The 25,436-nt window shown below is 42.1% G+C and overlaps 1 protein-coding gene across 3 annotated transcripts in view; it reads left to right on the plus strand.

Moving 5' to 3' along the window:
* The window catches only part of LOC133538690 (von Willebrand factor A domain-containing protein 7-like), a 105,035-nt gene that overhangs the window by 8,542 nt on the left and 71,057 nt on the right, over positions 1-25,436 (plus strand). For all 3 annotated transcript variants that reach the window (XM_061880402.1, XM_061880401.1, XM_061880403.1), the window contains 7 exons: positions 3,641-3,839; positions 9,961-10,046; positions 10,130-10,223; positions 19,712-19,840; positions 19,941-20,127; positions 22,840-23,009; positions 24,309-24,421. In XM_061880402.1, the coding sequence (XP_061736386.1) occupies positions 3,641-3,839; positions 9,961-10,046; positions 10,130-10,223; positions 19,712-19,840; positions 19,941-20,127; positions 22,840-23,009; positions 24,309-24,421 (978 nt within the window). The remainder of the gene's footprint in view (positions 1-3,640; positions 3,840-9,960; positions 10,047-10,129; positions 10,224-19,711; positions 19,841-19,940; positions 20,128-22,839; positions 23,010-24,308; positions 24,422-25,436) is intronic.

Raw genomic sequence — 25,436 nt, forward strand, 5'->3', positions numbered from 1 at the left:
GTCTCCTGGAATTCTTCTATCTATATTTTAACACAAAATGACAAATGGTGCCTTTTATGGCATCATGCCACCAAAAGCTTTGGCAGCATAATGGGTTTGAAATACACCTTTTTTAACACAGATTTGGCCTGTTTAAACATCGATTTATACCTTAAGACGGATGTCCTTGCCTCCAACAGCTCTGTGACCTCCTAATGCCAGTCTTAGTCATACTTGCCAACCTTGAGACCTCCGATTTCGGTAGGTGGGGGGGGCGTGGTTGAGGGAGGGACTAGGCGTGGTTGGGGGCGTGGTTAAGAGGTGAGGAGTATCATGTGAGACCCGCTCGACATCCATTGCTTTCGGTCCCCTAGAGGGGGGGGGGGTTGCCCACATCTGAGGTCCTCTCCAAGGTTTCTCATAGTCAGCATTGTCACTGGCGTCCCACTGGATGTGAATTCTCCCTGCCCACTGGGTGTGAGTTTTCCTTGCCCTTTTGTGGGTTCTTCCGAGGATGTTGTAGTCGTAATGATTTGTGCAGTCCTTTGAGACATTTGTGATTTGGGGCTATATAAATAAACATTGATTGATTGATTGATTGATTGATTGAGTATATTTACCGCTAGATCAGGGATAGGGAACCTATGGCTCGCGAGCCAGATGTGGCTCTTTTGATAACTGCATCTGGCTTTCGGATAAATCTGAGCTGAGACTGTTAAAAATGTTCAAAATATAAAACATGCTCATGCATTTGAATCCATCCATCTTTTTTTCGACCGCACTTGTTCAAGAAGTTGCAATAAGAGTAAGAAGTGATTTATTTATTATCGGTTAGTTTAGGGTTTGCCCTCCTGGGGTATCTTCAGACCACCAAGCACCGACATGAGAGCCTGTTTCAGTGCTACAATATTTTTTTATTTTTCAATAAGTCTCTCAGTTGCTTTCCAGCAATTGTCTTTTTCCTCTTTCGTTCTCGCTCGCACTCTGGCTCCAGCCCCAACCCCGTCCCTCCTCCTGGCTGCTGGTTATAAATTTGATAAAAAGGCCCAGGTGGGCCTTCTATGCACCTGTTGCTGATTTCGAGGTTGGTCCTGGCAACAACCCGCTTCGCTGCAGTCCCGCAGGCCACGCCCCCTCCACAGTTAGCTTCAGAATAACAATGTTATTACAAAGAATAAGAGACCTATTATAATCTAGAAATGTTGGTCTTACTTAAAAATGCACGCGTTCTTTTATTATACGGCTCTCACGGAAATACATTTTAAAATATTTGGATTCTTGGCTGTCTCAGCCAAAAAAGGTTCCCGACCCCTGCGCCTGATTCATAGATTCACCACGTCAAGTATTTCCTATATATATATATATATATAGGAAATATTTGATTTTCAGTAAATTCTAGCTATATATAGATGCTGTATATAGAAAAAAGAAATACATGAATTTCAGTGTTAATTTATTTACACGTTTAGACACACATAACACTCATCTACTCATTGTTGAGTTGAGGGTTGAATATTCCATCCTTGTTTTTCTAACCATATGCATGTACACTAGATGGCAGTATTGTCCTGTTTAAGAGTGTCACAACACATTGCTGTTTGGCAGACGGACTGCTTTAGGTAGACGAATTCGGACTGCTTTGTGTGTTTTACCGCGCTGGGAGGACGATAACGAAACTGCCTAACGATAAACCCACATAAGAAACCAAGAACTCGCCCTCGATCGTTCTACAGTTATAACGTCATTGGGCAGACCCGCTCTTTGTACACGTCACTCAGGTCCGCATTGAGCCGGAGGCGGCGCCTGAATTTCGGGAGATTTTCGGGAGGAAATTTTTCCCGGGAGGTTTTCGGGAGAGGCGCTGAATTCCGGGAGTCTCGCGGAAATACCGGGAGGGTTGGCAAGTATGGTCTTAGTTAACCAGATATTGGAAACCAATCTCATCCTGTGCATCGCTATTCTCCATTTGTATCTCTTCTACTTGTCCATCCTCACTGTCTTCAATCTCTTAGACTCAGACAAACTTTAATGATCCACAAGGGAACTTCTGGTCCCTGTTGATCTTCCAGTGTTTTGCCAACACTTCAGTAAGAAAAGTAGCTTTTGGCTGTCATAAAAGCTACTAGAAGTTGATACATGACATCAATTATCAATTAAATAATTTTAGGATTATTTCAAGTCAGCAATTGTCTTACAAGAAGATTCAGTCTTTACTACTATAGGTGGTGGTAAGGTGCTATAGTAGAAACAGCTGGCCCTGGGGGAGAATGACATTTTTACTTACTAAAACGGCCTTCTTTCATCTCCGTAATATCGCTAAAATTTGCTCCATTTTGTCCACTAGCGACGCTGAGATCATTATCCATGCGTTTGTTACGCCTCGTCTCGATGACTGTAACGTATTATTTTCGGGTCTCCCCATGTCTACCATTAAAAGATTACAGTTGGTACAAAATGCGGCTGCTAGATTTTTGACAAGAACAAGAAAGTTTGATCATATTACGCCTGTACTGGCTCACCTGCACTGGCTTCCTGACTTTAAGGTTTTACTACTTACGTATAAAATACTACACGGTCTAGCTCCATCCTAGCTTGCCGATTGTATTGTACCATATGTCCCGGCAAGAAATCTGAGTTCAAAGGACTCCGGCTTATTAGTGATTCCTAAAGCCCAAAAAAAGTCTGCGGGCTATGGAGCGTTTTCTGTTCGGGCTCCAGTACTCTGGAATGCCCTCAGTTCGAGATGCTACCTAAGTAGAAGCATTTAAGTCTCACCTTAAAACTCATTTGTATACTCTAGCCTTTAAATTGACCTCCTTTTTAGACCAGTTGATCTGCCGCTTCTTTTCTTTTTCTCCTCTGTCCCCCCCTCCCTTGTGGAGGGGGTCCGGTCCGATGACCATGGATGAAGTACTCTGTCCAGAGTCGGGACCCAGGATGGACCGCTCGCCTGTGTATCGGTTGGGGACATCTCTACGATGCTGATCCGACTCCACTTGGGATGGTTTCCTGTGGACGGGACTCTCGCTGCTGTCTTGGATCCGCTTTGAACTGAACTCTCGCGGCTGTGTTGGAGCCACTATGGATTGAACTTTCACAGTATCATGTTAGGTCCTCTCCAAGTTTCTCATAGTCATCATTGTTAATGGCGTCCCACTGGGTGTGAGTTTTCCTTGCCCGTATGTGGGTTCTTCCGAGGATGTCGTAGTCGTAGTGGTTTGTACAGTCCTTTGAGACATTTGTGATTTAGGGCTATATAAATATAATTGATTGATTGATTGATTGATATGGGTAACCCCCTTTGAGACCCCTGGGGAAAAAAAAGTCTGGATACGCCACTGGTGTAAAATTAAGATCATCTGATGAGATCGAACTAAGTTAATCATATAAAGGGCAGCAACGGGTTAGAGATACCATACCAACTTTATGTATAAATCCCTTTAAAAGAACCTTTTAACTGTGGTATTACTTCAGTCTTCCTATCATTAAAGTGAAAAAGAATTAAGAATGACAAGAGCGGGGAAAAAAAGTATCTCTCGAACACAAAATCCAGGTATCTGTGGTCTGTGCACAAGTCTTCAGCAGGACTTTGTAAGTTTTCCGTCCGCCCTCAAAACTTCAAAGAGCAATTTTAACCATCTCTTTTTGTTTTTGTCTTCAGATTGATGACAGTCTGACACCCGACCAAGTAGTCCAGGCATGCTTCACTCCAACCAGCCTTATCTCCAGCGTTTCCTTCATTGCCGTCATTGCCGAAATTTACCTAAGCAACGGCGGCGTAGATTTACGGTTTGCAAACCGTGCAGAGTACCATTTTAATGACGAGACCTTCGAGATGGGACGGACCTTGATCACAGAAGGTAGAACGGAAAACACAAGACATAACACTTTCAACTTCTATAATTCGTTGTAATTATAGAAGTAAAATTGATTGCAAAAGATCAACAAAAATATCTGGGTCTGTGAGTAATCCCTCAGAGACCGTTAACATTCTCTGACACAAACTCTATTGGTTTCCATTGAGAAAATTGAGCATATATATATATATATATATATATCCATCCATCCATCCATTTTCTACCGCTTATTCCCTTTTGGGGTCGCGGGGGGCGCTGGCGCCTATCTCAGCTTCAATCGGGCGGAAGGCGGGGTATGTATATATATATATATATATATATATATATATATATATATATATATATATATATATATATATATATATATATATATATATATATATATATATATATATACTTTTTAAGAACATTGTCATGGCTGTCTTGAGTTTCCAATCATTTCTAAAACTCTTATTTTTCTGTGATAGAGTGATTGTAGCACGTAGTTGTTAGCCACAAAAAAATCCATGAAATTTGGTTCTTTTTATGAATTTACTATGGGTTCAACTGAAAATGTGAGCAAATCTGCTGGGTCAAAAGTATACATACAGCAATGTTAAATATTTGTTTAAATGTCTTTTGGCAAGTTTCACTGCATTGAGGCGCTTTTGGTTCGCCATCCACAAGCTTCTGGCTGAATTTTTGACCACTCCTCTTGACAAAATTGGTGCAGTTCAGCAAAATTTGTTGGTTTTCTGACATGGACGTGTTTCTTCAGCATTGTCCACACATTTAAGTCAGGACTTTGGGAAAGCCATTCTAAAATCTTAATTCCAGCCTGATTTAGCCATTGCTTTACCACTTTTGACGTGTGTTTGGGGTCCTGTTGGAACACCCAACTGCGCCCAAGATCCAACCTCCGGGCTGATGATTTTAGGTTGTCCTGAAAAATTTGGAGGTAATCCTCCTTTTTCATTGTCTCATTCAATCTCTGTAAAGCACCAGTTCCATTGGCAGTAAAACAGGCCCAGAGCATAATACTACCACCACCATGCTTGACGGTAAGCATGGTGTTCCTGGGATTAAAGGCCTCACCTTTTCTCCTCCAAACATATTGCTGGGTATTGTGGCTCAATTTTTGTTTCATCTGACCGCAGAACTTTCCTCCAGAAGGTCTTATCTTTGTCTATTTGATGTCAGATGAAACAAAAAGCTAGGTTTACTAAAAGTAAAGAACATAATGTCATGACTGTCTTGAGTTTCCAATAATTTCTACAACTCTTACTTTTTTGTGATAGAGTGAATGGGGCACATACTTGTTTGTCACAAAAAACATTCATGTAGTTTGGTTCTCTTATGAATTTATTATGGGTCTACTGAAAATGTGAGCAAATCTGCTGGGTCAAAAGTATACATACAGCAACAAAGAGCACATTATCAATTTTGAGGATGTAGAAAAGTTACAATCAAATCCAATTAGCTTCATGGCATGGCCTCTTAACTTCCTGTGAGTTATTATGATTGACTTCTCTGAGCCCATTTAAACAGAGCTCATGTGATGCAGCCATTAGACTCGGTTACAAACGCGACAATGGGTCACATTTTTAGTAGACCTCGATCAAACTTGACGTAATGATTAAGCTGATGTCTGGAACTTTGAAAACCCTTCAAGATTGACTTGTGATATCGTGTTTCACAAATGCGACAAGGTATGAAGGGGAAAACAAGGAGCCAGTGTATGTTGAGACTAAAAAATAGACTGATTGTCATAACAATAGTTTTTTTTGTATCCAACATCTTGCAAAACTTAGGAGAAAAATACCGATAAAGACACAGTAACTGATAAGACTATGGAATTAGGTATCTGACAAGTTTCATTCTACCTCTGATCAAAACAAACCAACTGTTTTGTTATGTTGCTGCTCAGTCCGTCGCTAAACAGTACATTGTGCACTATTGATTGATTGATTGATTGATTGAAACTTGAATTAGTAGATTGCACAGTACAGTACATATTCCGTACAATTGACCACTAAATGGTAACACCCCAATAAGTTTTTCAACTTGTTTAAGTCCTGGTCCACGTAAATCAATTCAGACTATGATCATTTATTTGTCTGAAATAGATGAGTAGCTACACGGTAGCCACTATAGTTTTGCCAGGGTCCATCACACTAGACCAGGGGTGCCCACACTTTTTCTGCAGGCGAGCTACTTTTCAATTGACCAACTCGAGGGGATCTACCTCAGTTATATATATCATTTATATTTATTTATTTATGAAAGAGACATTTTTGTAAACAAGTTAAATGTGTTTAATGATAATACAAGCATGTGTAACGCATATAGATGTCTTTCTTTCACGAAGACAAGAATATAAGTTGGTGTATTACCTGATTCTGATGACTTGCATTGATTGGAGTCAGACAGTAATGATGATAACGCCCACATTTTCAAATGGAGGAGAAAAAAAGTTGTCCTTTCTGTACAATACCACATGAAAGTGGTTGGTTTTTGGCATCTAATTCATCCAGCTTCCATATACTTTACAAGAAAAACATTGGCGGCAAATTCCGTAGCTTGCTTGATTGACATTCACGGCACCCGAGGGTCTTGTGAGATGACGCTGGCTGCTGCCAGTTCATTATTATGAAAAAATGACAGAGAGGACGGCGAGAAAACTGGCGTGCACATCACTTGTGCACGCCAGCTTTCCGAGACTCTGTATTTAGTTAGCGCAGGCAGCATGAAGCAGGGCTTTTATTGTGAAGATAGGAAATGTGCAGTCGGCCTTTAGAGTTTTGACGGAAGGTACGGCGCGAGAGTCTGTTGAAATAAAAAGTGTTTCTCGCCTTCCTCTCGGTCATATTTTCATAATAATGATCTTGCAGCAGCCAGTGTCATCTCACAAGACCCTCCGGTACCGTGAATGTCATTTAAGTGACGTCTCGGTGAAGATTGATGATCACTAATTTTAGGTCTATTTTTTTTAAAAGCCTGGCTGGAGATCGACTGACACACCCCCCGCGGTCGACTGGTAGCTCGCGATCGACGTAATGGGCACCCCTGCACTAGACCATGGGTGCCAAATTTGGCCCTTGAGGCAATATCAAATTAACATTACAGCTGGCCCGCCGTTATTAAACAGCAGCGGTGCCGCTGTAACACCGCAATTTCTCACACTTGCCAATCCTCCCATGTTCAGTGCCCCTCCCGATAATCTCCGGGGCAAGCATTGTCCCGATTTCCACCCGGACAACAATATTGAGGGCGTGCCTTAAAGGCACTGCCTTTAGCGTCCTCTACAGCCTGTCGTCACATCCGCATTTCCTCCATACAAACAGCGTGCAGGCCCACTCGCATAATATATGCGGCTATTACACACACATAAGTCAATGCAAGACATACTTGGTCAACAGCCATACAGGTCACACTGAGGGTGGCCGTATAAACAACTTTAACACTGTTACAAGTATGCGCCACACTGTGAACTCACACCAAACAAGAATGCCAAACACATTTCGGGAGAACATCTGCACTGTAACAAAACATAAACACAACAGAACAAATACCCAGAACCCCTCGTAGCACTAACTCTTTCGGGATGCTACAATATATTTTGCTATTTACCTCAGAAGGCTGCAAATAGAAAAGAGGCATTCAATTTGTATTTAAATATTATTTGATATGCCATTGATATTTTTTGATTATTATTATTTGAAACTCGATTTTGCATGTCACTATTAACTTACTGTATATAAGCCTTGCTTGTTCAATGTTCAATGCAAAACTTGTTTGGGTCCCTATTAAAAGGTTAATTTGTTCAACCTTGACCCGCAGCTTTGTTCAGTTTTAAATTTTGGCCCACTCTATTTGAGTTTGACACCCCTGCACTAGACTATAACACAACATCAAAACAAAAATGCAAATATACTAACAAAAGACACTCAGATTGTTATAAATAAAGAGAAAGTAGAACAGCCATGGTCCATGGTTCTCGGCCTTAAAGGGTGGAGAGCCATCTCCGGCTTAGGGAGGAGACCCTGCCCCAAGTGAAGGAGTTCAAGTACCTAGGAGTCTTGTTCACGAGTGAGGGAAGAGTGGCTCGTGAGATCGACAGGCGGATCGGTGCGGCGTCTTCAGTAATGCGGACGTGGAATTGATCCGTTGTGGTGAAGAAGGAGCTGAGCCGGAAGGCAAAGCTCTCAATTTACCGGTCGATGTACGTTCCCATCCTCACCTATGGTCATGAGCTTTGGGATCACGGGTACGAGCGGCCGAAATGAGTTTCCTCCCTAAGAGATAGGGTGAGAAGCTCTGCCATCCGGGAGGAACTCAAAGTAAAGCCACTGCTCCTCCACATCGAGAGGAACCAGATGAGGTGGTTCAGGCATCTGGTCAGGATGCCACCCGAAAGCCTCTCTAGGGAAGTGTTTAGGGCACGTTAGACCGGTAGGAGGCCACGGGGTAGACCCAGGACACGTTGGGAACGCCTCGGGATCCCCCGGGAAGAGCTTATTCCTTCACTCTCAATATCCTCATCCACGAATCTTTCATCCTCGCTCAAATTAATGGGGAAATTGTCGCTTTCTCGGTCCGAATCGCTCTAGCTGCTGGTGGCCATGATTGTAAACAATGTGAGGATGTGAGGAGCCCTACAACCCGTGACGTCACTATTTCCGGTAAAGGCAAGGCTTTTTTTTATTAGCGAACAATAGTTGCAAACTTTATCATCGACGTTCTCTACTAAATCCTTTCAGCAAAAATATGGCAATATCTCGAAATGATCAAGTATGACACATAGAATAAGTAAATCTCATTTCAGTAGGCCTTTAATATTATTACTAATACTGTCAGATATGGAAGCTTTGTTGGGTGTGTGCTGTCGAGGCCAGATATTAAAATTGCAAGCATATCTTCTGAATTGAATTATATTATATATATTATTTTATTATATATTGTATATATATATATATATATATATTGTATATGTATAGGGGTGGGACCTAATAAGTTTACTTCTTCCCAATCCCTTTTGAGCCAATCTGGACATCTACAAAAGATTAATCACATGTAATGTTTTCAATGTACCTGTAAATATAATGTGAAGTGAAGTGAATTATATTTATATAGCGCTTTTCTCAAGTGACTCAAAGCGTTTTACATCCATCCATCCATCCATCCATTTTCTACCGCTTATTCCCTTTTGGGGTCGCGGGGGGCGCTGGTGCCTATCTCGGGTACAATCGGGCGGAAGGCGGGGTACATCCTGGACAAGTCGCCACCTCATCGCAGGGCCAACACAGATAGACAGACAACATTCACACTCACATTCACACACTAGGGCCAATTTACATAGTGACACCCAATATCTAAGTCACATTTAAACCAGTGTGGGTGGCACCGGGAGCAGGTGGGTAAAGTGTCTTGCCCAAGGACACAACGGCAGTAACTAGGATGGCATAATTTTATGTCATTCTTTTGTTTTGTTGCATGGCTCAAAATAAACCATTCATTCATTCATTCTATAAATTCTTTATAAAGCATGGATACTCAATAAGCATCATGATGAGCAATTAACAATGTGAGTGTGAATGTTGTCTGTCTATCTGTGTTGGCCCTGCGATGAGATGGCGACTTGTCCAGGGTGTACCCCGCCTTCCGCCCGATTGTAGCTGAGATAGGCGCCAGCGCCCCCCCCCCGCCACCCCGAAAGGGAATAAGCGGTAGAAAATGGATGGATGGATCATTCTAAGCTTTTCTTTATTGAAAATGACAATTTAATAAGCAATTCGGGGGAAAAAAGGCAGTGCTTTCTGAAAATCAAGCCCCCCCACCCCCAAAAAATGTGTTGAACAACCCTTCCTTATTGGTTATGATTGGCATAAATCAGATTCTTCCCTTGGCCGACGAGGAAGTTATGAGAGAGACGTTTGAACTGTACTGATCAGGAATAACTGTGTTGACCTACTGACGTAAACAGATTTGATTGACAACTTGGTTAAGGTGTTTCCGCCACACCTACAGTTACAATTAAAACGATGGTAATTATCTCATTGTTTGCTTCTTACTTTGGCAGACTCTGGCCAGATGAAATTTTTTTATTTCCCCGTTCCGTATTTACTCTCTGGTATTGTTCTGTCAGGTGTGTCTGCTGTCAAGGCCAGCACCAACGGGGGAAACTTCATCACAGCGCGCCTTGTTCTCGGGGAAGTACTTCACACTCTGCAGGTGAGTTTGACGAGAAACTTGTTGACGTGTTTCTCGGAGGTCAGATGCAACCAACAAACTGTACATGATATCTGTACTCCTAGGACTTCTACAGCCACAGTAACTGGGTGGAGTTGGGGAACACGGTTCCTTACGACGCCTTGATCACACCTGCCCTACCTCTTGAAAATCTAGCTGGTAGGTTATTGTAAAAGGTCTGGGTATTTATAGATTGCATTTTCCAGAGTGCATTTGTGTGGTCAGAATGACGATGGGGTTATACCAGAAGGTTGGTTTATATACCAACAATTGAGTCCCTGGAGCGATCAGTCCTATCTGTGTAGACCAGGGGTCACCAACCTTTTTGAAACCAAGAGCTACTTCTTGGGTACTGATTAATGCGAAGGGCTACCAGTTTGATACACACTTAAATAAATTCCTAGAAATAGCCAATTTGCTCAATTTACCTTTAATAAATAAATCTATATATACAAAAAAAATCAATCAATGTTTACTTATATAGCCCTAAATCACTAGTGTCTCAAAGGGCTGCACAAACCACTACGACATCCTCGGTAGGCCCACATAAGGGCAAGGAAAACTCACACCCAGTGGGACGTCGGTGACAATGATGACTATGAGAACCTTGGAGAGGAGTAAAGCAATGGATGTCGAGAGGGTCTAACATGATACTGTGAAAGTTCAATCCATAATGGATCCAACACAGTCGCGAGAGTCCAGTCCAAAGCGGATCCAACACAGCAGCGAGAGAGAGTCCCGTTCACAGCGGAGCCAGCAGGAAACCATCCCAAGCGGAGGCGGATCAGCAGCGCAGAGATGTCCCCAGCCGATACACAGGCAAGCAGTACATGGCCACCGGATCAGACCGGACCCCCTCCACAAGGGAGAGTGGGACATAGGAGATAAAGAAAAGAAACGGCAGATCAACTGGTCTAAAAAGGGAGTCTATTTAAAGGCCAGAGTATACAAATGAGTTTTAAGGTGAGACCTAAATGCTTCTACTGTGGTGGCATCTCGAACTTTTACCGGGAGGGCATTCCAGAGTACTGGAGCCCGAAATGAAAAAGCTCTATAGCCCGCAGACTTTTTTGGGGCTTTGGGAATCACTAATAAGCCGGAGTCTTTTGAACGCAGATTTCTTGCCGGGACATATGGTACAATACAATCATTCCGTCGTACATTTTTTTTTTCCTTTTACGGAAGGTTTTTTTGTAGAGAATAAATGATGAAAAAAAACACTTAATTGAACGGTTTAAAAGAGGAGAAAAAAGGGGAAAAAAAACGAAAATTACATTTTGAAACATAGTTTATCTTCAATTTCGACTCTTTAAAATTCAAAATTCAACCGAAAAAAATGAAGAAAAAAACTAGCTAATTCGAATCTTTTTAAAAAATATAAACGAAGAATTTATGGGACATCATTAGTAATTTTTCCTGATTAAGATTAATTTTAGAATTTTGATGACATGTTTTAAATAGGTTAAAATCCAATCTGCACTTTGTTAGAATATATAACAAATTGGACCAAGCTATATTTCTAACAAAGACGAATCATTATTTTTTTCTAGATTTTCCAAAACAAAATTTTTTAAAGAAATTCAAAAGACTTTGAAATAATATTTAAATTTGATTCTACAGATTTTCTAGATTTGCAAGAATGTTTTTTAATTTTTATTTTAATCATAAGTTTGAAGAAATATTTCACAAATATTCTTCGTCGAAAAAACAAAAGCTAAAATGAAGAATTAAATACGAAATAAAAAATGTATTATTCTTTACAATAAAAAAAAATACTTGAACATTGATTTAAATTGTCAGAAAAGAAGATGAAGGAATTTAAAAGGTAAAAAGGTATATGTGTTTAAAAATCCTAAAATAATTTTTAAGGTTGTCTTTTTTCTCTAAAATTGTCTTTCTGAAAGTTATAAGAAGCAAAGTAAAAAAAATAAATACATTTATTTAAACAAGTGAAGACCAAGTCTTTAAAATATTTTCTTGAATTTTCAAATTCTATTTGAGTTTTGTCTCCCTTACAAATTAAAAATGTCGAGCAAAGCGAGAACGGCTTGCTAGTAAATAAATGCAATTTAAAAAATAGAGGCAGCTCACTGGTAAGTGCAGCTATTTGAGCTATTTTTAGAACAGGCCAGCGGGCGACTCATCTGGTCCTTACGGGCGACCTGGTGCCCGCGGGCACCGTGTTGGGGACCCCTGGTGTAGATTGACCATATGTCCTCTTTTCCCCGGACATGTCCTCTTTTGCGGGAACGTCTGGGGTGTCCGGGCGGGGTTTCTTAAATGCCTCAAATGTCTGGCGTTTTGAGTTAGAGTTGCTGGTATTTTCAACGTACATGCAGGGTTAAGAATGGGTTGAAAACAAAACACAATCAAGGCCTACTTGTTCAACAGCCATACAGGTCACACTGAGGGTGGCCGTATAAACAACTTTAATACTGTTACAAATATGCGCCACACTGTGAACCCACACCAAACAAGAAGGACAAACACATTTCGGGAGAACATCTGCACCGTAGCACAATATAAACACAACAGAACAAATACCCAGAAACCCTTGCAGCACTAACTCTTACGGGACGCTGCAATATACACCCCCCCCCCGCTCCCCCAGAGGCTAAAGCTTCCCAACTCCGTCTTTCTACTTTGACTTGTCCATTATTAATTAAATGGTAAATGGGTTGTAGTTGTATAGCGCTTTTTCTACCTTCAAGGTACTCAAAGCGCTTTGACACTACTTCCACATTTACACACACATTCACACACTGATGGAGGGAGCTGCCGTACAAGGCGCTAACCAGCACCCATCAGGAGCAAGGGTGAAGTGTCTTGCTCAGGACACAACGGACGTGACGAGGTTGGTACTAGGTGGGAATTGAACATTATAACTAGGTGGGAAATTATAACATAGCGACAGGTGATTGGATAACAAGGCCCAGGTGGGCCATAAACGCACCCGTCGCTGATTTCGAGGGTGGTCCTGGCACACCCCGCTTCACTGCAGGCCCGCAGGCCACGCCCCCTCCATGGTTAGCTTCAGAATAACAATTAATTGAACAAATTGCAAAAGATTCAGCAACACAGATGTCCAAAATACTGTGTAATTATGCGATTAAAGCAGACTACTTTTAGCTGTGTGTGTGCGCGACGCTCATATTCATAACAGCCCGTGACGTCACGCGTACACGTCATCATTACGCGATGTTTTCAAGAAAAAAGCCCCCCGGGAAATTTAAAATTGCAATTTAATAAACTAAAAAGGCCTTATTGGCATGTGTTGCAATGTTAATATTTCATCATTGATATAAAAACTATCAGACTGCGTGGTCGGTAGTAGTGGGTTTCAGTAGGCCTTTAAAACGGGGCGGTTTAACTCGGTTGGTAGAGTGGTCGTGCCAGCAACTTGAGGGTTGCAGGTTCGATTCCCGCTTCCGCCATCCTAGTCACTGCCGTTGTGTCCTTGGGCAAGACACTTTACCCACCTGCCCCCCAGTGCCACCCACACTGTCCATCCATCCATCCATCTTCTTCCGCTTAACCGAGGTTGGGTCGCGGGGGCAGCAGCCTAAGCAGGGAAGCCCAGACTTCCTTCTCCCCAGCCACTTCGTCTAGCTCTTCCCGGGGGATCCCGAGGCGTTCCCAGGCCAGCCGGGAGACATAGTCTTCCCAACGTGTCCTGGGTCTTCCCCGAGGCCTCCTCCCGGTTGGACGTGCCCTAAGCACCTCCCTCGGGAGGCGTTCGGGTGGCATCCTGACCAGATGCCCGAACCACCTCATCTGGCTCCTCTCGATGTGGAGGAGCAGCGGCTTTACTTTGAGTTCCTCCCGGATGACAGAGCTTCTCACCCTATCTCTAAGGGAGAGCCCCGCCACACGGCGGAGGAAACTCATTTTGGCCGCTTGTACCCGTGATCTTATCCTTTCGGTCATGACCCAAAGCTCATGACCATAGGTGAGGATGGGAACGTAGATCGACCGGTAAATTGAGAGCTTTGCCTTCCGGCTCAGCTCCTTCTTCACCACAACGGATCGATACAACGTCCGCATTACTGAAGACGCCGCACCGATCCGCCTGTCGATCTCACGATCCACTCTTCCCCCACTCGTGAACAAGACTTCTAGGTACTTGAACTCCTCCACTTGGGGCAGGGTCTCCTCCCTAACCCGGAGATGGCACTCCACCCTTTTCCGGGAGAGAACCATGGACTCGGATTTGGAGGTGCTGATTCTCATTCCGGCCGCTTCACACTCGGCTGCGAACCGATCCAGTGATCCATTCAAACCACCCACACTGGTTTGAATGTAACTTAGATATTGTGTTTCACTATGTAAAGCGCTTTGAGTCACTCGAGAAAAAGCGCTATATAAATATAATTCACTTCACTTTACTGAATTCTTGCTAACACAATTACATTAGGTTTGATGCACCTCGGCTCTGGGGCGCTCTTCAAAAACACTTGTTAGTGTTCTTTGAACCTTGAACCAAAAAAATGACAGGATTTTTCAACAAAAATTGGAGAAGACAAGTTATTAACGTTTTATGCGTTTTATACCCGCTGCAAACAGTCTTTTTAAAGGCCTACTGAAATGAGATGTTCTTATTTAAACGGGGATAGCAGGTCCATTCTATGTGTCATACTTGATGATTTTGCGATATTGCCGTATTTTTGCTGAAAGGATTTAGTAGAGAACATCCACGATAAAATTTGCAACCGGAGAAAAGCCCTGCCTCTACCGGAAGTTGCAGACGATGACGTCACATGTTTGATGGCTCCTCACATATTCACATTGATTTTAATGGGAGCCTCCAACAAAAACAGCTATTCGGACCGAGAAATCGACAATTTCACCATTAACTTGAGCGAGGATGAAAGATTCGTGTTTGAGGATATTGATAGCGACGGACTAGACAAAAAAAAGAAAAAAAAATTGCGTTGCATTGAGACGGATTCATTTGTTTTTAGACACATTTACTAGGATAATTCTGGGAAATCCCTTATCTTTCTATTGTGTTGCTAGTGTGTTAGTGAGTTTAACAGTACCTGATAGTCGGAAGTGTACGCGCAGTGTCTCGGGGAAGTCGACGGCAGCTGTACGGGAGGCAGAAGCTCAGCTTATATCCGGTAAGTGGCGACTTTTTAACCACAATTTTCTCACCAAAACCTGCTGGTTGACATGTAGTCGGGATCCATGTCCATAGGAAAGTTTCACCTCCGTGAATTTTGCACAAGGAATCACCGTGTGTTTGTGTGGCTAAATGCTAAAGCTTCCCAACTCCGTCTTTCTACTTTGACTTCTCCAATATTAATTGAACAAATTGCAAAAGATTCAGCAACACAGATGTCCAAAATACTGTGTGATTATGCCGTTAAAGCAGACGACTTTTAGCTGTGTGTGTGTGCAGTGCTCATAATCATTACGCGATGTTTTCAAGAAAAAAGTCCCGGGAAATTTAAAATTGCAATTTAGTAAACGATTCTGTTCATAACTTTTATGGACAGAATTACTAGGCGCAGTCAAGGCGTTGAGGGGTTCCGGTTTGGTGACCGCAGGATTAGGTCTCTGCTTTTTGCAGACGATGTGGTCCTGATGGCTTCATCTGACCGGGATCTTCAGCTCTCGCTGGATCGGTTCGCAGCCGAGTGTGAAGCGACCGGAATGAGAATCAGCACCTCCAAGTCCGAGTCCATGGTTCTCGCCCGGAAAAGGGTGGAATGCCATCTCCGGGTTGGGGAAGAGACCCTGCCCCAAGTGGAGGAGTTCAAGTACCTAGGAGTCTTGTTCACGAGTGAGGGAAGAGTGGATCGTGAGATCGACAGGCGGATCGGTGCGGCGTCTTCAGTAATGCGGACGTTGTACCGATCCGTTGTGGTGAAGAAGGAGCTGAGCCGGAAGGCAAAGCTCTCAATTTACCGATCAATCTACGTTCCCATCCTCACCTATGGTCATGAGCTTTGGGTCATGACCGAAAGGATAAGATCACGGGTACAAGCGGCCGAAATGAGTTTCCTCCGCCGTGTGGCGGGGCTCTCCCTTAGAGATAGGGTGAGAAGCTCTGCCATCCGGGAGGAACTCAAAGTAAAGCCGCTGCTCCTCCACATCGAGAGGAGCCAGATGAGGTGGTTCGGGCATCTGGTCAGGATGCCACCCGAACGCCTCCCTAGGGAGGTGTTTAGGGCACGTCCAACCGGTAGGAGGCCACGGGGAAGACCCAGGACACGTTGGGAAGACTATGTCTCCCGGCTGGCCTGGGAACGCCTCGGGATCCCCCGGGAAGAGCTAGACGAAGTGGCTGGGGAGAGGGAAGTCTGGGTTTCCCTGCTTAGGCTGTTGCCCCCGCGACCCGACCTCGGATAAGCGGAAGATGATGGATGGATTTAGTAAACTAAAAAGGCCGTATTGCCATGTGTTGCAATGTTAATATTTCATCATTGATGTATAAACTATCAGACTGCGAGGTCGCTAGTAGTGGGTTTCAGAAAGCCTTTAAAACGAGGGTTTTATTGAATACTTTGAAAGGGCTACAAAATGATTTGGAGATTAAAAAATAAATTTGTCCTACAGATATTTTGCCGGATCGATTTTAGATTGCTGTGGTTTTAATAAGAATATATACTTCAATTTTTTTTCATGAGTGTTACTGTGTATATAAATTGTCACGTGTGGGTCGCATTTTACTGCGGGATGGTTCCTCCAGTGCAAACATGGACACTCCGGACAACAACGTAAAGGTAAGATGATTTAATAACAAAAACACTGGTACAAAAACAGACGAAATACACAAAAGAAGCTCATGCTAACACTAGCACAGGTTCAGGAAACAAGAATAGCATACGTCAGGGGTAGGGAACCTATGGCTCGCGAGCCAGATGTGGCTCTTTTGATGACTCTCAGGTAAATCTGAGCCGGCATTGCTTGAATAATTCCACTTCTAATCACAGCGTTAAAAACAATGTTGAAAATATAAAACATTCTCGTGCATTTTTAATCCATCCATCCGTTTACTACGGCACCTGTTCGAGAAGTTGCGTTAATGGTAAGAAGTTATTTATTTATTATTGGTTAGTGTAGGGGCTTGCCTTCCTGGGGGTTCTTCAGACCACCAAACACCGGCATGAGCGCCTGTTTCGGGGTTACAATATTGTTTTATTTTTCAATAAGTCTCTTAGTTGCTTTCCAGCAATTGTTTTTTTCTCTTTCGTTCTCGCTCTCTCCTGGCTGATGCTTATAAACAGAGCGACAGGTGATTAGAAAACAAGGCCCAGCTGGGCCGTCTACGCACCTGTCGCTGATTTCGAGGTCGGCCCCTCAGAATAACAATGTTATTCCAAAGAATGAGAGACCCATTATACTCTAGAAATGTTGGTCTTACTTGAAAATGCACGCGTTGAGTTGTGTTCAGTGTTGAAAAAAATATTATATGGCTCTTACGGAAATACATTTTAAAAATATTTGGCTTCTTGGCGTTCCAGCGATTGTATTTTTCTCTTTCGTTCTCGCTCGCACTCCAGGCAACCCTGTCTCTCCTCCTTGCTGCTGCTTATAACATAGCGACAGGTGATTGGATAACAAGGCCCAGGTGGGCCTTAAACGCACCCGTCGCTGATTTCGAGGGTGGTCCTGGCACACCCCGCTTCACTGCAGGCCCGCAGGCCACGCCCCCTCCACGGTTAGCTTCAGAATAACAATGTTCTTTAAGAATAAGAGACCAATATACTCTAGAAATGTTGGTCTTACTTAAAAATGCACGCGTTTAGTTGTGTTCAGTGTTAAAATAAATATTATATGGCTCTCACGGAAATACATTTTAAAATATTTGGCTTCTTGGCTCTCTCAGCCAAAAAGGTTCCCGACCCCTGGCATACGTGATTGTTGCTTACCGCAAACAAGGGACCAAGACCGACTGACGGGACAAGGCAGGCTTAAATAGGAAAGTAATTAACAAAAACAGGTGTGCGTCTGGAACCCGCAGCAGGTGAAATTGAATACGTTACCATGGTGACCAAACTAACTCACAAGGTGCACAAACAACAAAGGGAGTCCGAACTAACAGAAAATAACTAAACTAAACATGATCCAGACCACGGATCATGACATAAATGCGTTTTTGGACATGGGCAATTTTCTGATCGTGTCAATCCCGCTGCTGGAAACAACATTTGTATACCTTAGTACGTTTTCTGGTTAAATACAGGTTAAATAAGTACAATAAAAAATATCAATAGGCCAATAGAAAAAAAAGTTGGTATAGCTCGGTTGGTGGAGCGGCCGTGCCAGCAACTTAAGGGTTGCAGGTTCGATTCCCGCTTCCGCCATCCTAGTCACTGCCGTTGTGTCCTTGGGCAAGACACTTTACCCACCTGCTCCCAGTGCCACCCACACTGGTTTAAATGTAACTTAGATATTGGGTTTCACTAAGTAAAGCGCTTTGAGTCACTAGAGAAAAGCGCTATATGAATATAATTCACTTCACTTTTGCTGTACTGAAAAATATGACACTTTGTTTCCTTCCACTGTTGGTTTAAAACAGGGGTGCCCACACTTTTTCTGCAGGCGAGCTACTTTTCAATTGACCAACTCGAGGGGATCTACCTCATTTATATATATCATTTATATTTATTTATTTATGAAAGAGACATATTTGTAAACAAGTTAAATGTGTTTAATGATAATACAAGCATGTGTAACACATATAGATGTCTTTCTTTCACAAAGACAAGAATATAAGTTGGTGTATTACCTGATTCTGATGACTTGCATTGATTGGAATCAGACAGTAATGATGATAACGCCCACATTTTCAAATGGAGGAGAAAAAAAGTTGTCCTTTCTGTACAATACCACATGAAAGTGGTTGGTTTTTGGCATCTAATTCATCCAGCTTCCATACACTTTACAAGAAAAACATTGGCGGCAAATTCCGTAGCTTGCTTGATTGACATTCACGGCACCCGAGGGTCTTGTGAGATGACGCTGGCTGCTGCCAGTTCATTATTATGAAAAAATGACAGAGAGGAAGGCGAGAAACACTTTTTATTTCAACAGACTTTCGCGCCGTCCCTTCCGTCAAAACTCTAAAGGCCGACTGCACATTTCCTATCTTCACAATAAAAGCCCTGCTTCATGCTGCCTGCGCTAACAAAATAAGAGTCTCAGAAAGCTGGCACGCACAAGTGATGTGCACGCCAGCTTTCTGAGGGATCGCTTGTGCACGCCAGTTTTCCGAGACTCTGTATTTAGTTAGCGCAGGCTGCATGAAGCAGGGCTTTTATTGTGAAGATAGGAAATGTGCAGTCGGCCTTTAGAGTTTTGACGGAAGGTACGGCGCGAGAGTCTGTTGAAATAAAAAGTGTTTCTCGCCTTCCTCTCGGTCATATTTTAATAATAATGATCTTGCAGCAGCCAGCGTCATCTCACAAGACCCTCCGGTACCGTGAATGTCATTTAAGTGACGTCTTGGTGAAGATTGATGATCACTAATTTTTAGGTCTATTTTCTTTAAAAGCCTGGCTGGAGATCGACTGACACACCCCCCGCTGTCGACTGGTAGCTCGCGATCGACGTAATGGGCACCCCTGGTTTAAAACTTATCTTTCAGCGATTGATTGCATTTTAGAGTTTTTCCTGACATGTTCTTAATTTCTTTGCAGGCCCAACTGTCCCAACTTGTACAGACTGTATAAATGAAAACTGTACCGACAACATTTTGCCTGCTGTGCTGGATGACGGCCTTCTCATATCTGGTTACTTCGACACATTGTCCTCAAATAAGCCGGAAGGTAATATTTTGGCATTTGTTGTTTTATTTGACTCATTCTGAGCATAAATATATATATACGGTGCTAGGGGTGTCAATTTATTTTGTCTTTGAACTTCAAGGTAAATGCAGCCAAGGAGGTCCTCTAGACTTGACAAGCACACAGGAGCCAGTAGGGGGCATCAACAAGGACACTTTTGACTCCGACCATGGCTTTCTTCACCAAGAAGCGGCCGATTTGGCTCTTAATGCTAGTTTGGATCTTCTGGAGGACATCAGAATCGGTGTAAGAGACCAGAACTTTCTACGGTGAGAGACCTTGAAGGCCTACAGAAACCCAGTACTACCGACCACACAGTCTGATAGTTTATATATCAATGATGAAATATTAACATTGCAACACATGCCGATACGGCCTTTTTAGTTTACTAAATTACAATTTTAAATTTACCGCGAAGTTTCCTGTTGAAAACGTCGCGGAATGATGACACGTGCGCGTGACGTCACGGATTGTAGCGGACATTTTCCTCCAGCACCGATCACAGCTAAAAGTCGACTGCTTTAATCGCATAATTACACAGTATTCCGGACATCTGTGTTGCTGAATCTTATGCAATTTGTTCAATTAATAATGGAGACGTCAAAGAAGAAAGCTGTTGGTGGAAAGCGGAGAATTGCGGCCAGTGTTTCTTTGTTTAAATTCCCTAAAGATGACGGTGAAGCTTTAATATGGAACAGAGCGGTCAAGCGAACATGGTTCCCTACCACATGTCAAACGGCCGGTTTCGGTGAGAAAAGTGTGGTAATAAGTCGGCTCTTACCGTAGACATGAGCGGATTGCTTGCGTCGTTCTTCGTGCACCTGTCAAAGAGGCAGCTGTGGACTTTCTTGCCTCCTCCGACCGGCCTCCCCCGAACGTGGGATGCTTCCACCGCGGAGGAGGGGGGGAAAAAAAAGTTCAGTCTGGCCCCAACGGCTGCCTTTGATTCACCTCGTCGAGAAACGTGGCTTCCCTCAGAGACACGCCCGTGGCCACACCCCTCCGACTTTCAGGTACCATATAATCTCATTAAAATACTATTAACACAATAAGCAGATAAGGGATTTTCCAGAATTATCCTAGTAAATGTGTCTAATAACATCTGAATCGCTCCCACTGCCCTCGCCTTTTTTTTTTCTCTAGTCCTTCACTCTAACTTTCCTCATCCACGAATATTTCATCCTCGCTCAAATGAATGGGGAAATCGTCGCTTTCTCGGTCCAAATCGCTCTTGCTGCTGGTGGCCATGATTGTAAACAATGTGAGGATGTGAGGAGCTCTACAACCCGTGATGTCACACGCACATCGTCTGCTACTTCTGGTAAAGGCAAGGCTTTTTTATTAGCGACCAAAAGTTACAAATTTTATCGTCGATGTTCTCTACTAAATCCTTTCAGCAAAAATATGGCAATATTGCAAAATGATCAAGTATGACACATAGAATCGACCTGCTTTAAAAGCTGTTCAAATGGTCATCATAGGGTTGTCCCTGTACCTATATTTTTGGTAAAATGTATTTCGATACTTTTTTTAAATGAAGGGGACTACAAAAAATGTCATTATTGGCTTTATTTTAACAAAAAAATTAACGGTACATTAAACATATGTTTCTTATTTCTTATATTTTCTGAGTTCATAAACATAATATACATTTTTTTTTTTTTTAAACGAAAGAAGATTTTGTGATGCCAGCAAATATCGACGTAATCATATTAGTATCGACTCGATGTTCTATCTACACTTCTTTTGAAATGTAATAATCACGTATTCTTCCGTTGTGCTGGTTATTTTCTGTTTCAACATGATCTAGCTTTCAATTTTGTTAAAAAGTAATAAAAACGTATTTTTCTGTTTGAATGCTTTACATTAGTTTTGGATGATACCACAAATTTGGGTATCAATCCGATATCAAGTAGTTACAGGATCATACATTGGTTAAATTCAAAAGTGACATATTTCCAGACTTTATAAACATAGTATACATTTAAAAAAATCTAAACAAGATGTGATGCCAACAAATATCGACGCAATCATATTAGTATCGACTCAATGTTTTATCTACACTTCTGTTAAAATGGAATAATCACTTATTCTTCCGTTGTGCTGGTTATTTTCCGTTTCAACATTTTCAAGCTACACTTTTGTTAAAAAGTAATAAAAACGTATTCTTCTGTTTGGATGCCTTCTATTAGTTTTGGATGATACCACAAATTTGGGTATCAATCCCATACCAAGTCGTTGCAGTATCATACAATGGCCATAATGTAATAATATGAATATTTTAATAAAAGAAAAAATATATTTTTTGACGATAAAAATATCGATGCAATCGACTAGATAAGCTCTTGTACTTGGTATCATTACAGTAGATGTCTGGTGTAGATCCACCCATGGCATTTGTTTACATTAGGAGCGCCGGATTGTTAGCAGTGAGCTATTGAATCCTCCTGAGGTGTGAAGTGAAGCATGTGTAACTAGTCCTCGTCCTGCAGGGATAATACTTTGTCGCCATGGAGACCAGGATCAGTAAATGAGAAGTCGCTAAAACACTGCCGACTGCGGATGGATGTTAGCCGTAGCTAGCTAGCCATGTTTTAAAGCACCTCTTCCTGAGGGCGCTTCAGTGATATAACCTCACCTTTATCGTTACTTTTTAAGCCGAAATGCGTCCATTCTCCCTTTTCTGTCTACACACTGTGTCCGCTTGTAAGTACTCTGTGATTGTGCGCTGCCGAACATGCTCCTCTGCTCGTAAAACCAGCAATGTCACATTGTGACGACCGAACCCCATTATACCTGTTAAAAAAATTAATAAATGGGAAGCACTATTTGATTAAAGGCAGTATAGTACCGTTTATGATTTATAAGTTTATAAGCGGTTTAGTATCGGTATACCGTACAACCTTAGGCCTCCGCTTGACATAAGATAATAGACCATGAAGGCATATTAAATATGGGTTGTCTCTCTTGCATTCCTGCAGGGTGCTAGGCGTTTTTTCCGCGCCTGTGCTGTGTTTTGTCATCGACACAACAGGCAGCATGGGTCCGGAAATAGCTGAAGTAAAAAGAGTTTCCATTGACATCATCACAAGTCGGCTGGGAACCGGTCTGGAACCTCCATTCTACATATTGGTTCCTTTCAATGATCCAGGTACACTTTTTTGGGTTGAGTATCAAATTATTATTTTCGTCACACTGATTTGGTGCAGATATATATATATATATATATACACACACACACACATTTATATATGTATATATGCGTATATATACACATATATATACGTGTATATATATATATAAACATATATACGTATATATATACATACACAGATATATACGTATATATATACACATATATATATACACATATATATATACGTATATATATACACATATATACGTATATATATATATATATATATATATATATATATATATATATATATATATATATATATTTTAATCAGAAATTGAACCCTTCTGATTAAAAGTTAAAGAAAGCGTTTTAATTACTACCCCGGTTTAGATTTTATGAGCCCGCAAAGCACCATTGCGCTGCCGCTGTTGTCACAAAATGGCGGCTTTCTGCTCCCAAAAAAAATTGTAGGACTTTCATACAGACATGAAAAAAAAACCTCAATGTAGGTCTCACTGAGACCTATATTTCATACACTGACCGCCCCCAACTAAAATCAACAGTAGGTTTGCTATTCCCACTTCAATACAACAACTGCATTACATTCACCATGCATTAGAATCTCAAAATTGCGGCACCAAGGCGTCCTTATAACATGCCCGAGCCACTTTACAACTGTTATTACTACGAGACTGATGTATAACACATGTTATCGTAATAATCCATCCATCCGGGGGCAGCAGCCAAAGCGGTCCCGTCCATCGCTGCTTGCAGCTTTAATTTTTCATTGGACTTCCTCTTAGTTTTCTATGTTAGCTACTTTACTTCTGCCTGTGCGCGGTTTCCCTCACTTCTTTTCTGATTGGCAATCAGGAGACGCACCTGTCCCTGGTTGGTAATCAGGTGGCAACTTAAACCAGCAATGTCGGTAAGACAACGGTTCACTGTTGTCTGTACACGTCATTTTGTACCTCGTCTTTCTCTGTACTCGTAAATGTCTTTTGCCTATGCCTTGCTCCCCGTTAGCCTGATAAGTTTTTTGATGACTTACCAGTGGACCTATTTTTCTTCCACGCTGGCGCGACCCTATTTTTGTATTTTTAAAATATTTTTACCTGTGTGCTGCCCCTAATCTCTGCATCCTGTGGTCATGCCAACAGCGCCAAGCTCACAGAAATGATTGGTGTCTAATGCATAACAATATAGTGTCGTATAGTGTTTTATGTATCACAACGTACACGAGGTATTGAGGTGTAACATGTTTTAAAATTGTTCATCATTTCTCGGAAATTATCGTGTTTCTTTTTGCAGAATTCGGACCCGTAACACAGTCGTCCGATCCCGACCTTTTTATTGAACGTATCAATGAGCTGACTGCCTTTGGAGGAGGTGGTACGCCGGAGTTGAGCTTGTCTGGATTGCAGGTGTGTGCAGCACAATCAACCTTCTCATAATTTCATTATTTTTTTCCCCAAAAGTGGACACTACAATGAATAACAAAATAAAATAAAAAATGACTTATATATTAAAACATTTTTTTTTTTTAACATATTCAGAAACTCTGTAAACCATTTACAAAACAACCAACCAAAAGCAAAAGAACAGGAGGCAATTATTTTTGATTTCTTATGAATAATGTCTAATGCAGGGGTGCCCATTACGTCGATCGCGAGCTACCAGTCGACCGCGGGGGGTGTGTCAGTCGATCTCCAGCCAGGCTTTTAAAAAAAATAGACCTAAAAATTAGTGATCATCAATCTTAACCAAGACGTCACTTAAATGACATTCACGGTACCGGAGGGTCTTGTGAGATGACGCTGGCTGCTGCAAGATCATTATTATTAAAATATGACCGAGAAGAAGGCGAGAAACACTTTTTATTTCAACAGACTCTCGCGCCGTACCGTCCGTCAAAACTCTAAAGGCCGACTGCACATTTCCTATCTTCACAATAAAAGCCCTGCTTCATGCTGCCTGCGCTAACTAAATACAGAGTCTCGGAAAACTGGCATGCACAAGCGATCCCTCAGAAAGCTGGCGTGCACATCACTTGTGCACGCCAGCTTTCCGAGACGCTTATTTTGTTAGCGCAAGCAGCATGAAGCAGGGCTTTTATTGTGAAGATAGGAAATGTGCAGTCGGCCTTTAGAGTTTTGACGGAAGGGACGGCGCGAAAGTCTGTTGAAATAAAAAGTGTTTCTCGCCTTCCTCTCTGTCATTTTTTCATAATAATGAACTGGCAGCAGCCAGCGTCATCTCACAAGACCCTCGGGTGCTGTGAATGTCAATCAAGCAAGCTACGGAATTTGCCGCCAATGTTTTTCTTGTAAAGTGTATGGAAGCTGGATGAATTAGATGCCAAAAACCAACCACTTTCATGTGGTATTGTACAGAAAGGACAACTTTTTTTCTCCTCCATTTGAAAATGTGGGCGTTATC

The sequence above is a fragment of the Nerophis ophidion genome, linkage group LG20, assembly GCF_033978795.1.
Source record: "Nerophis ophidion isolate RoL-2023_Sa linkage group LG20, RoL_Noph_v1.0, whole genome shotgun sequence".
Classification (NCBI taxonomy): Eukaryota; Metazoa; Chordata; class Actinopteri; order Syngnathiformes; family Syngnathidae; genus Nerophis; species Nerophis ophidion.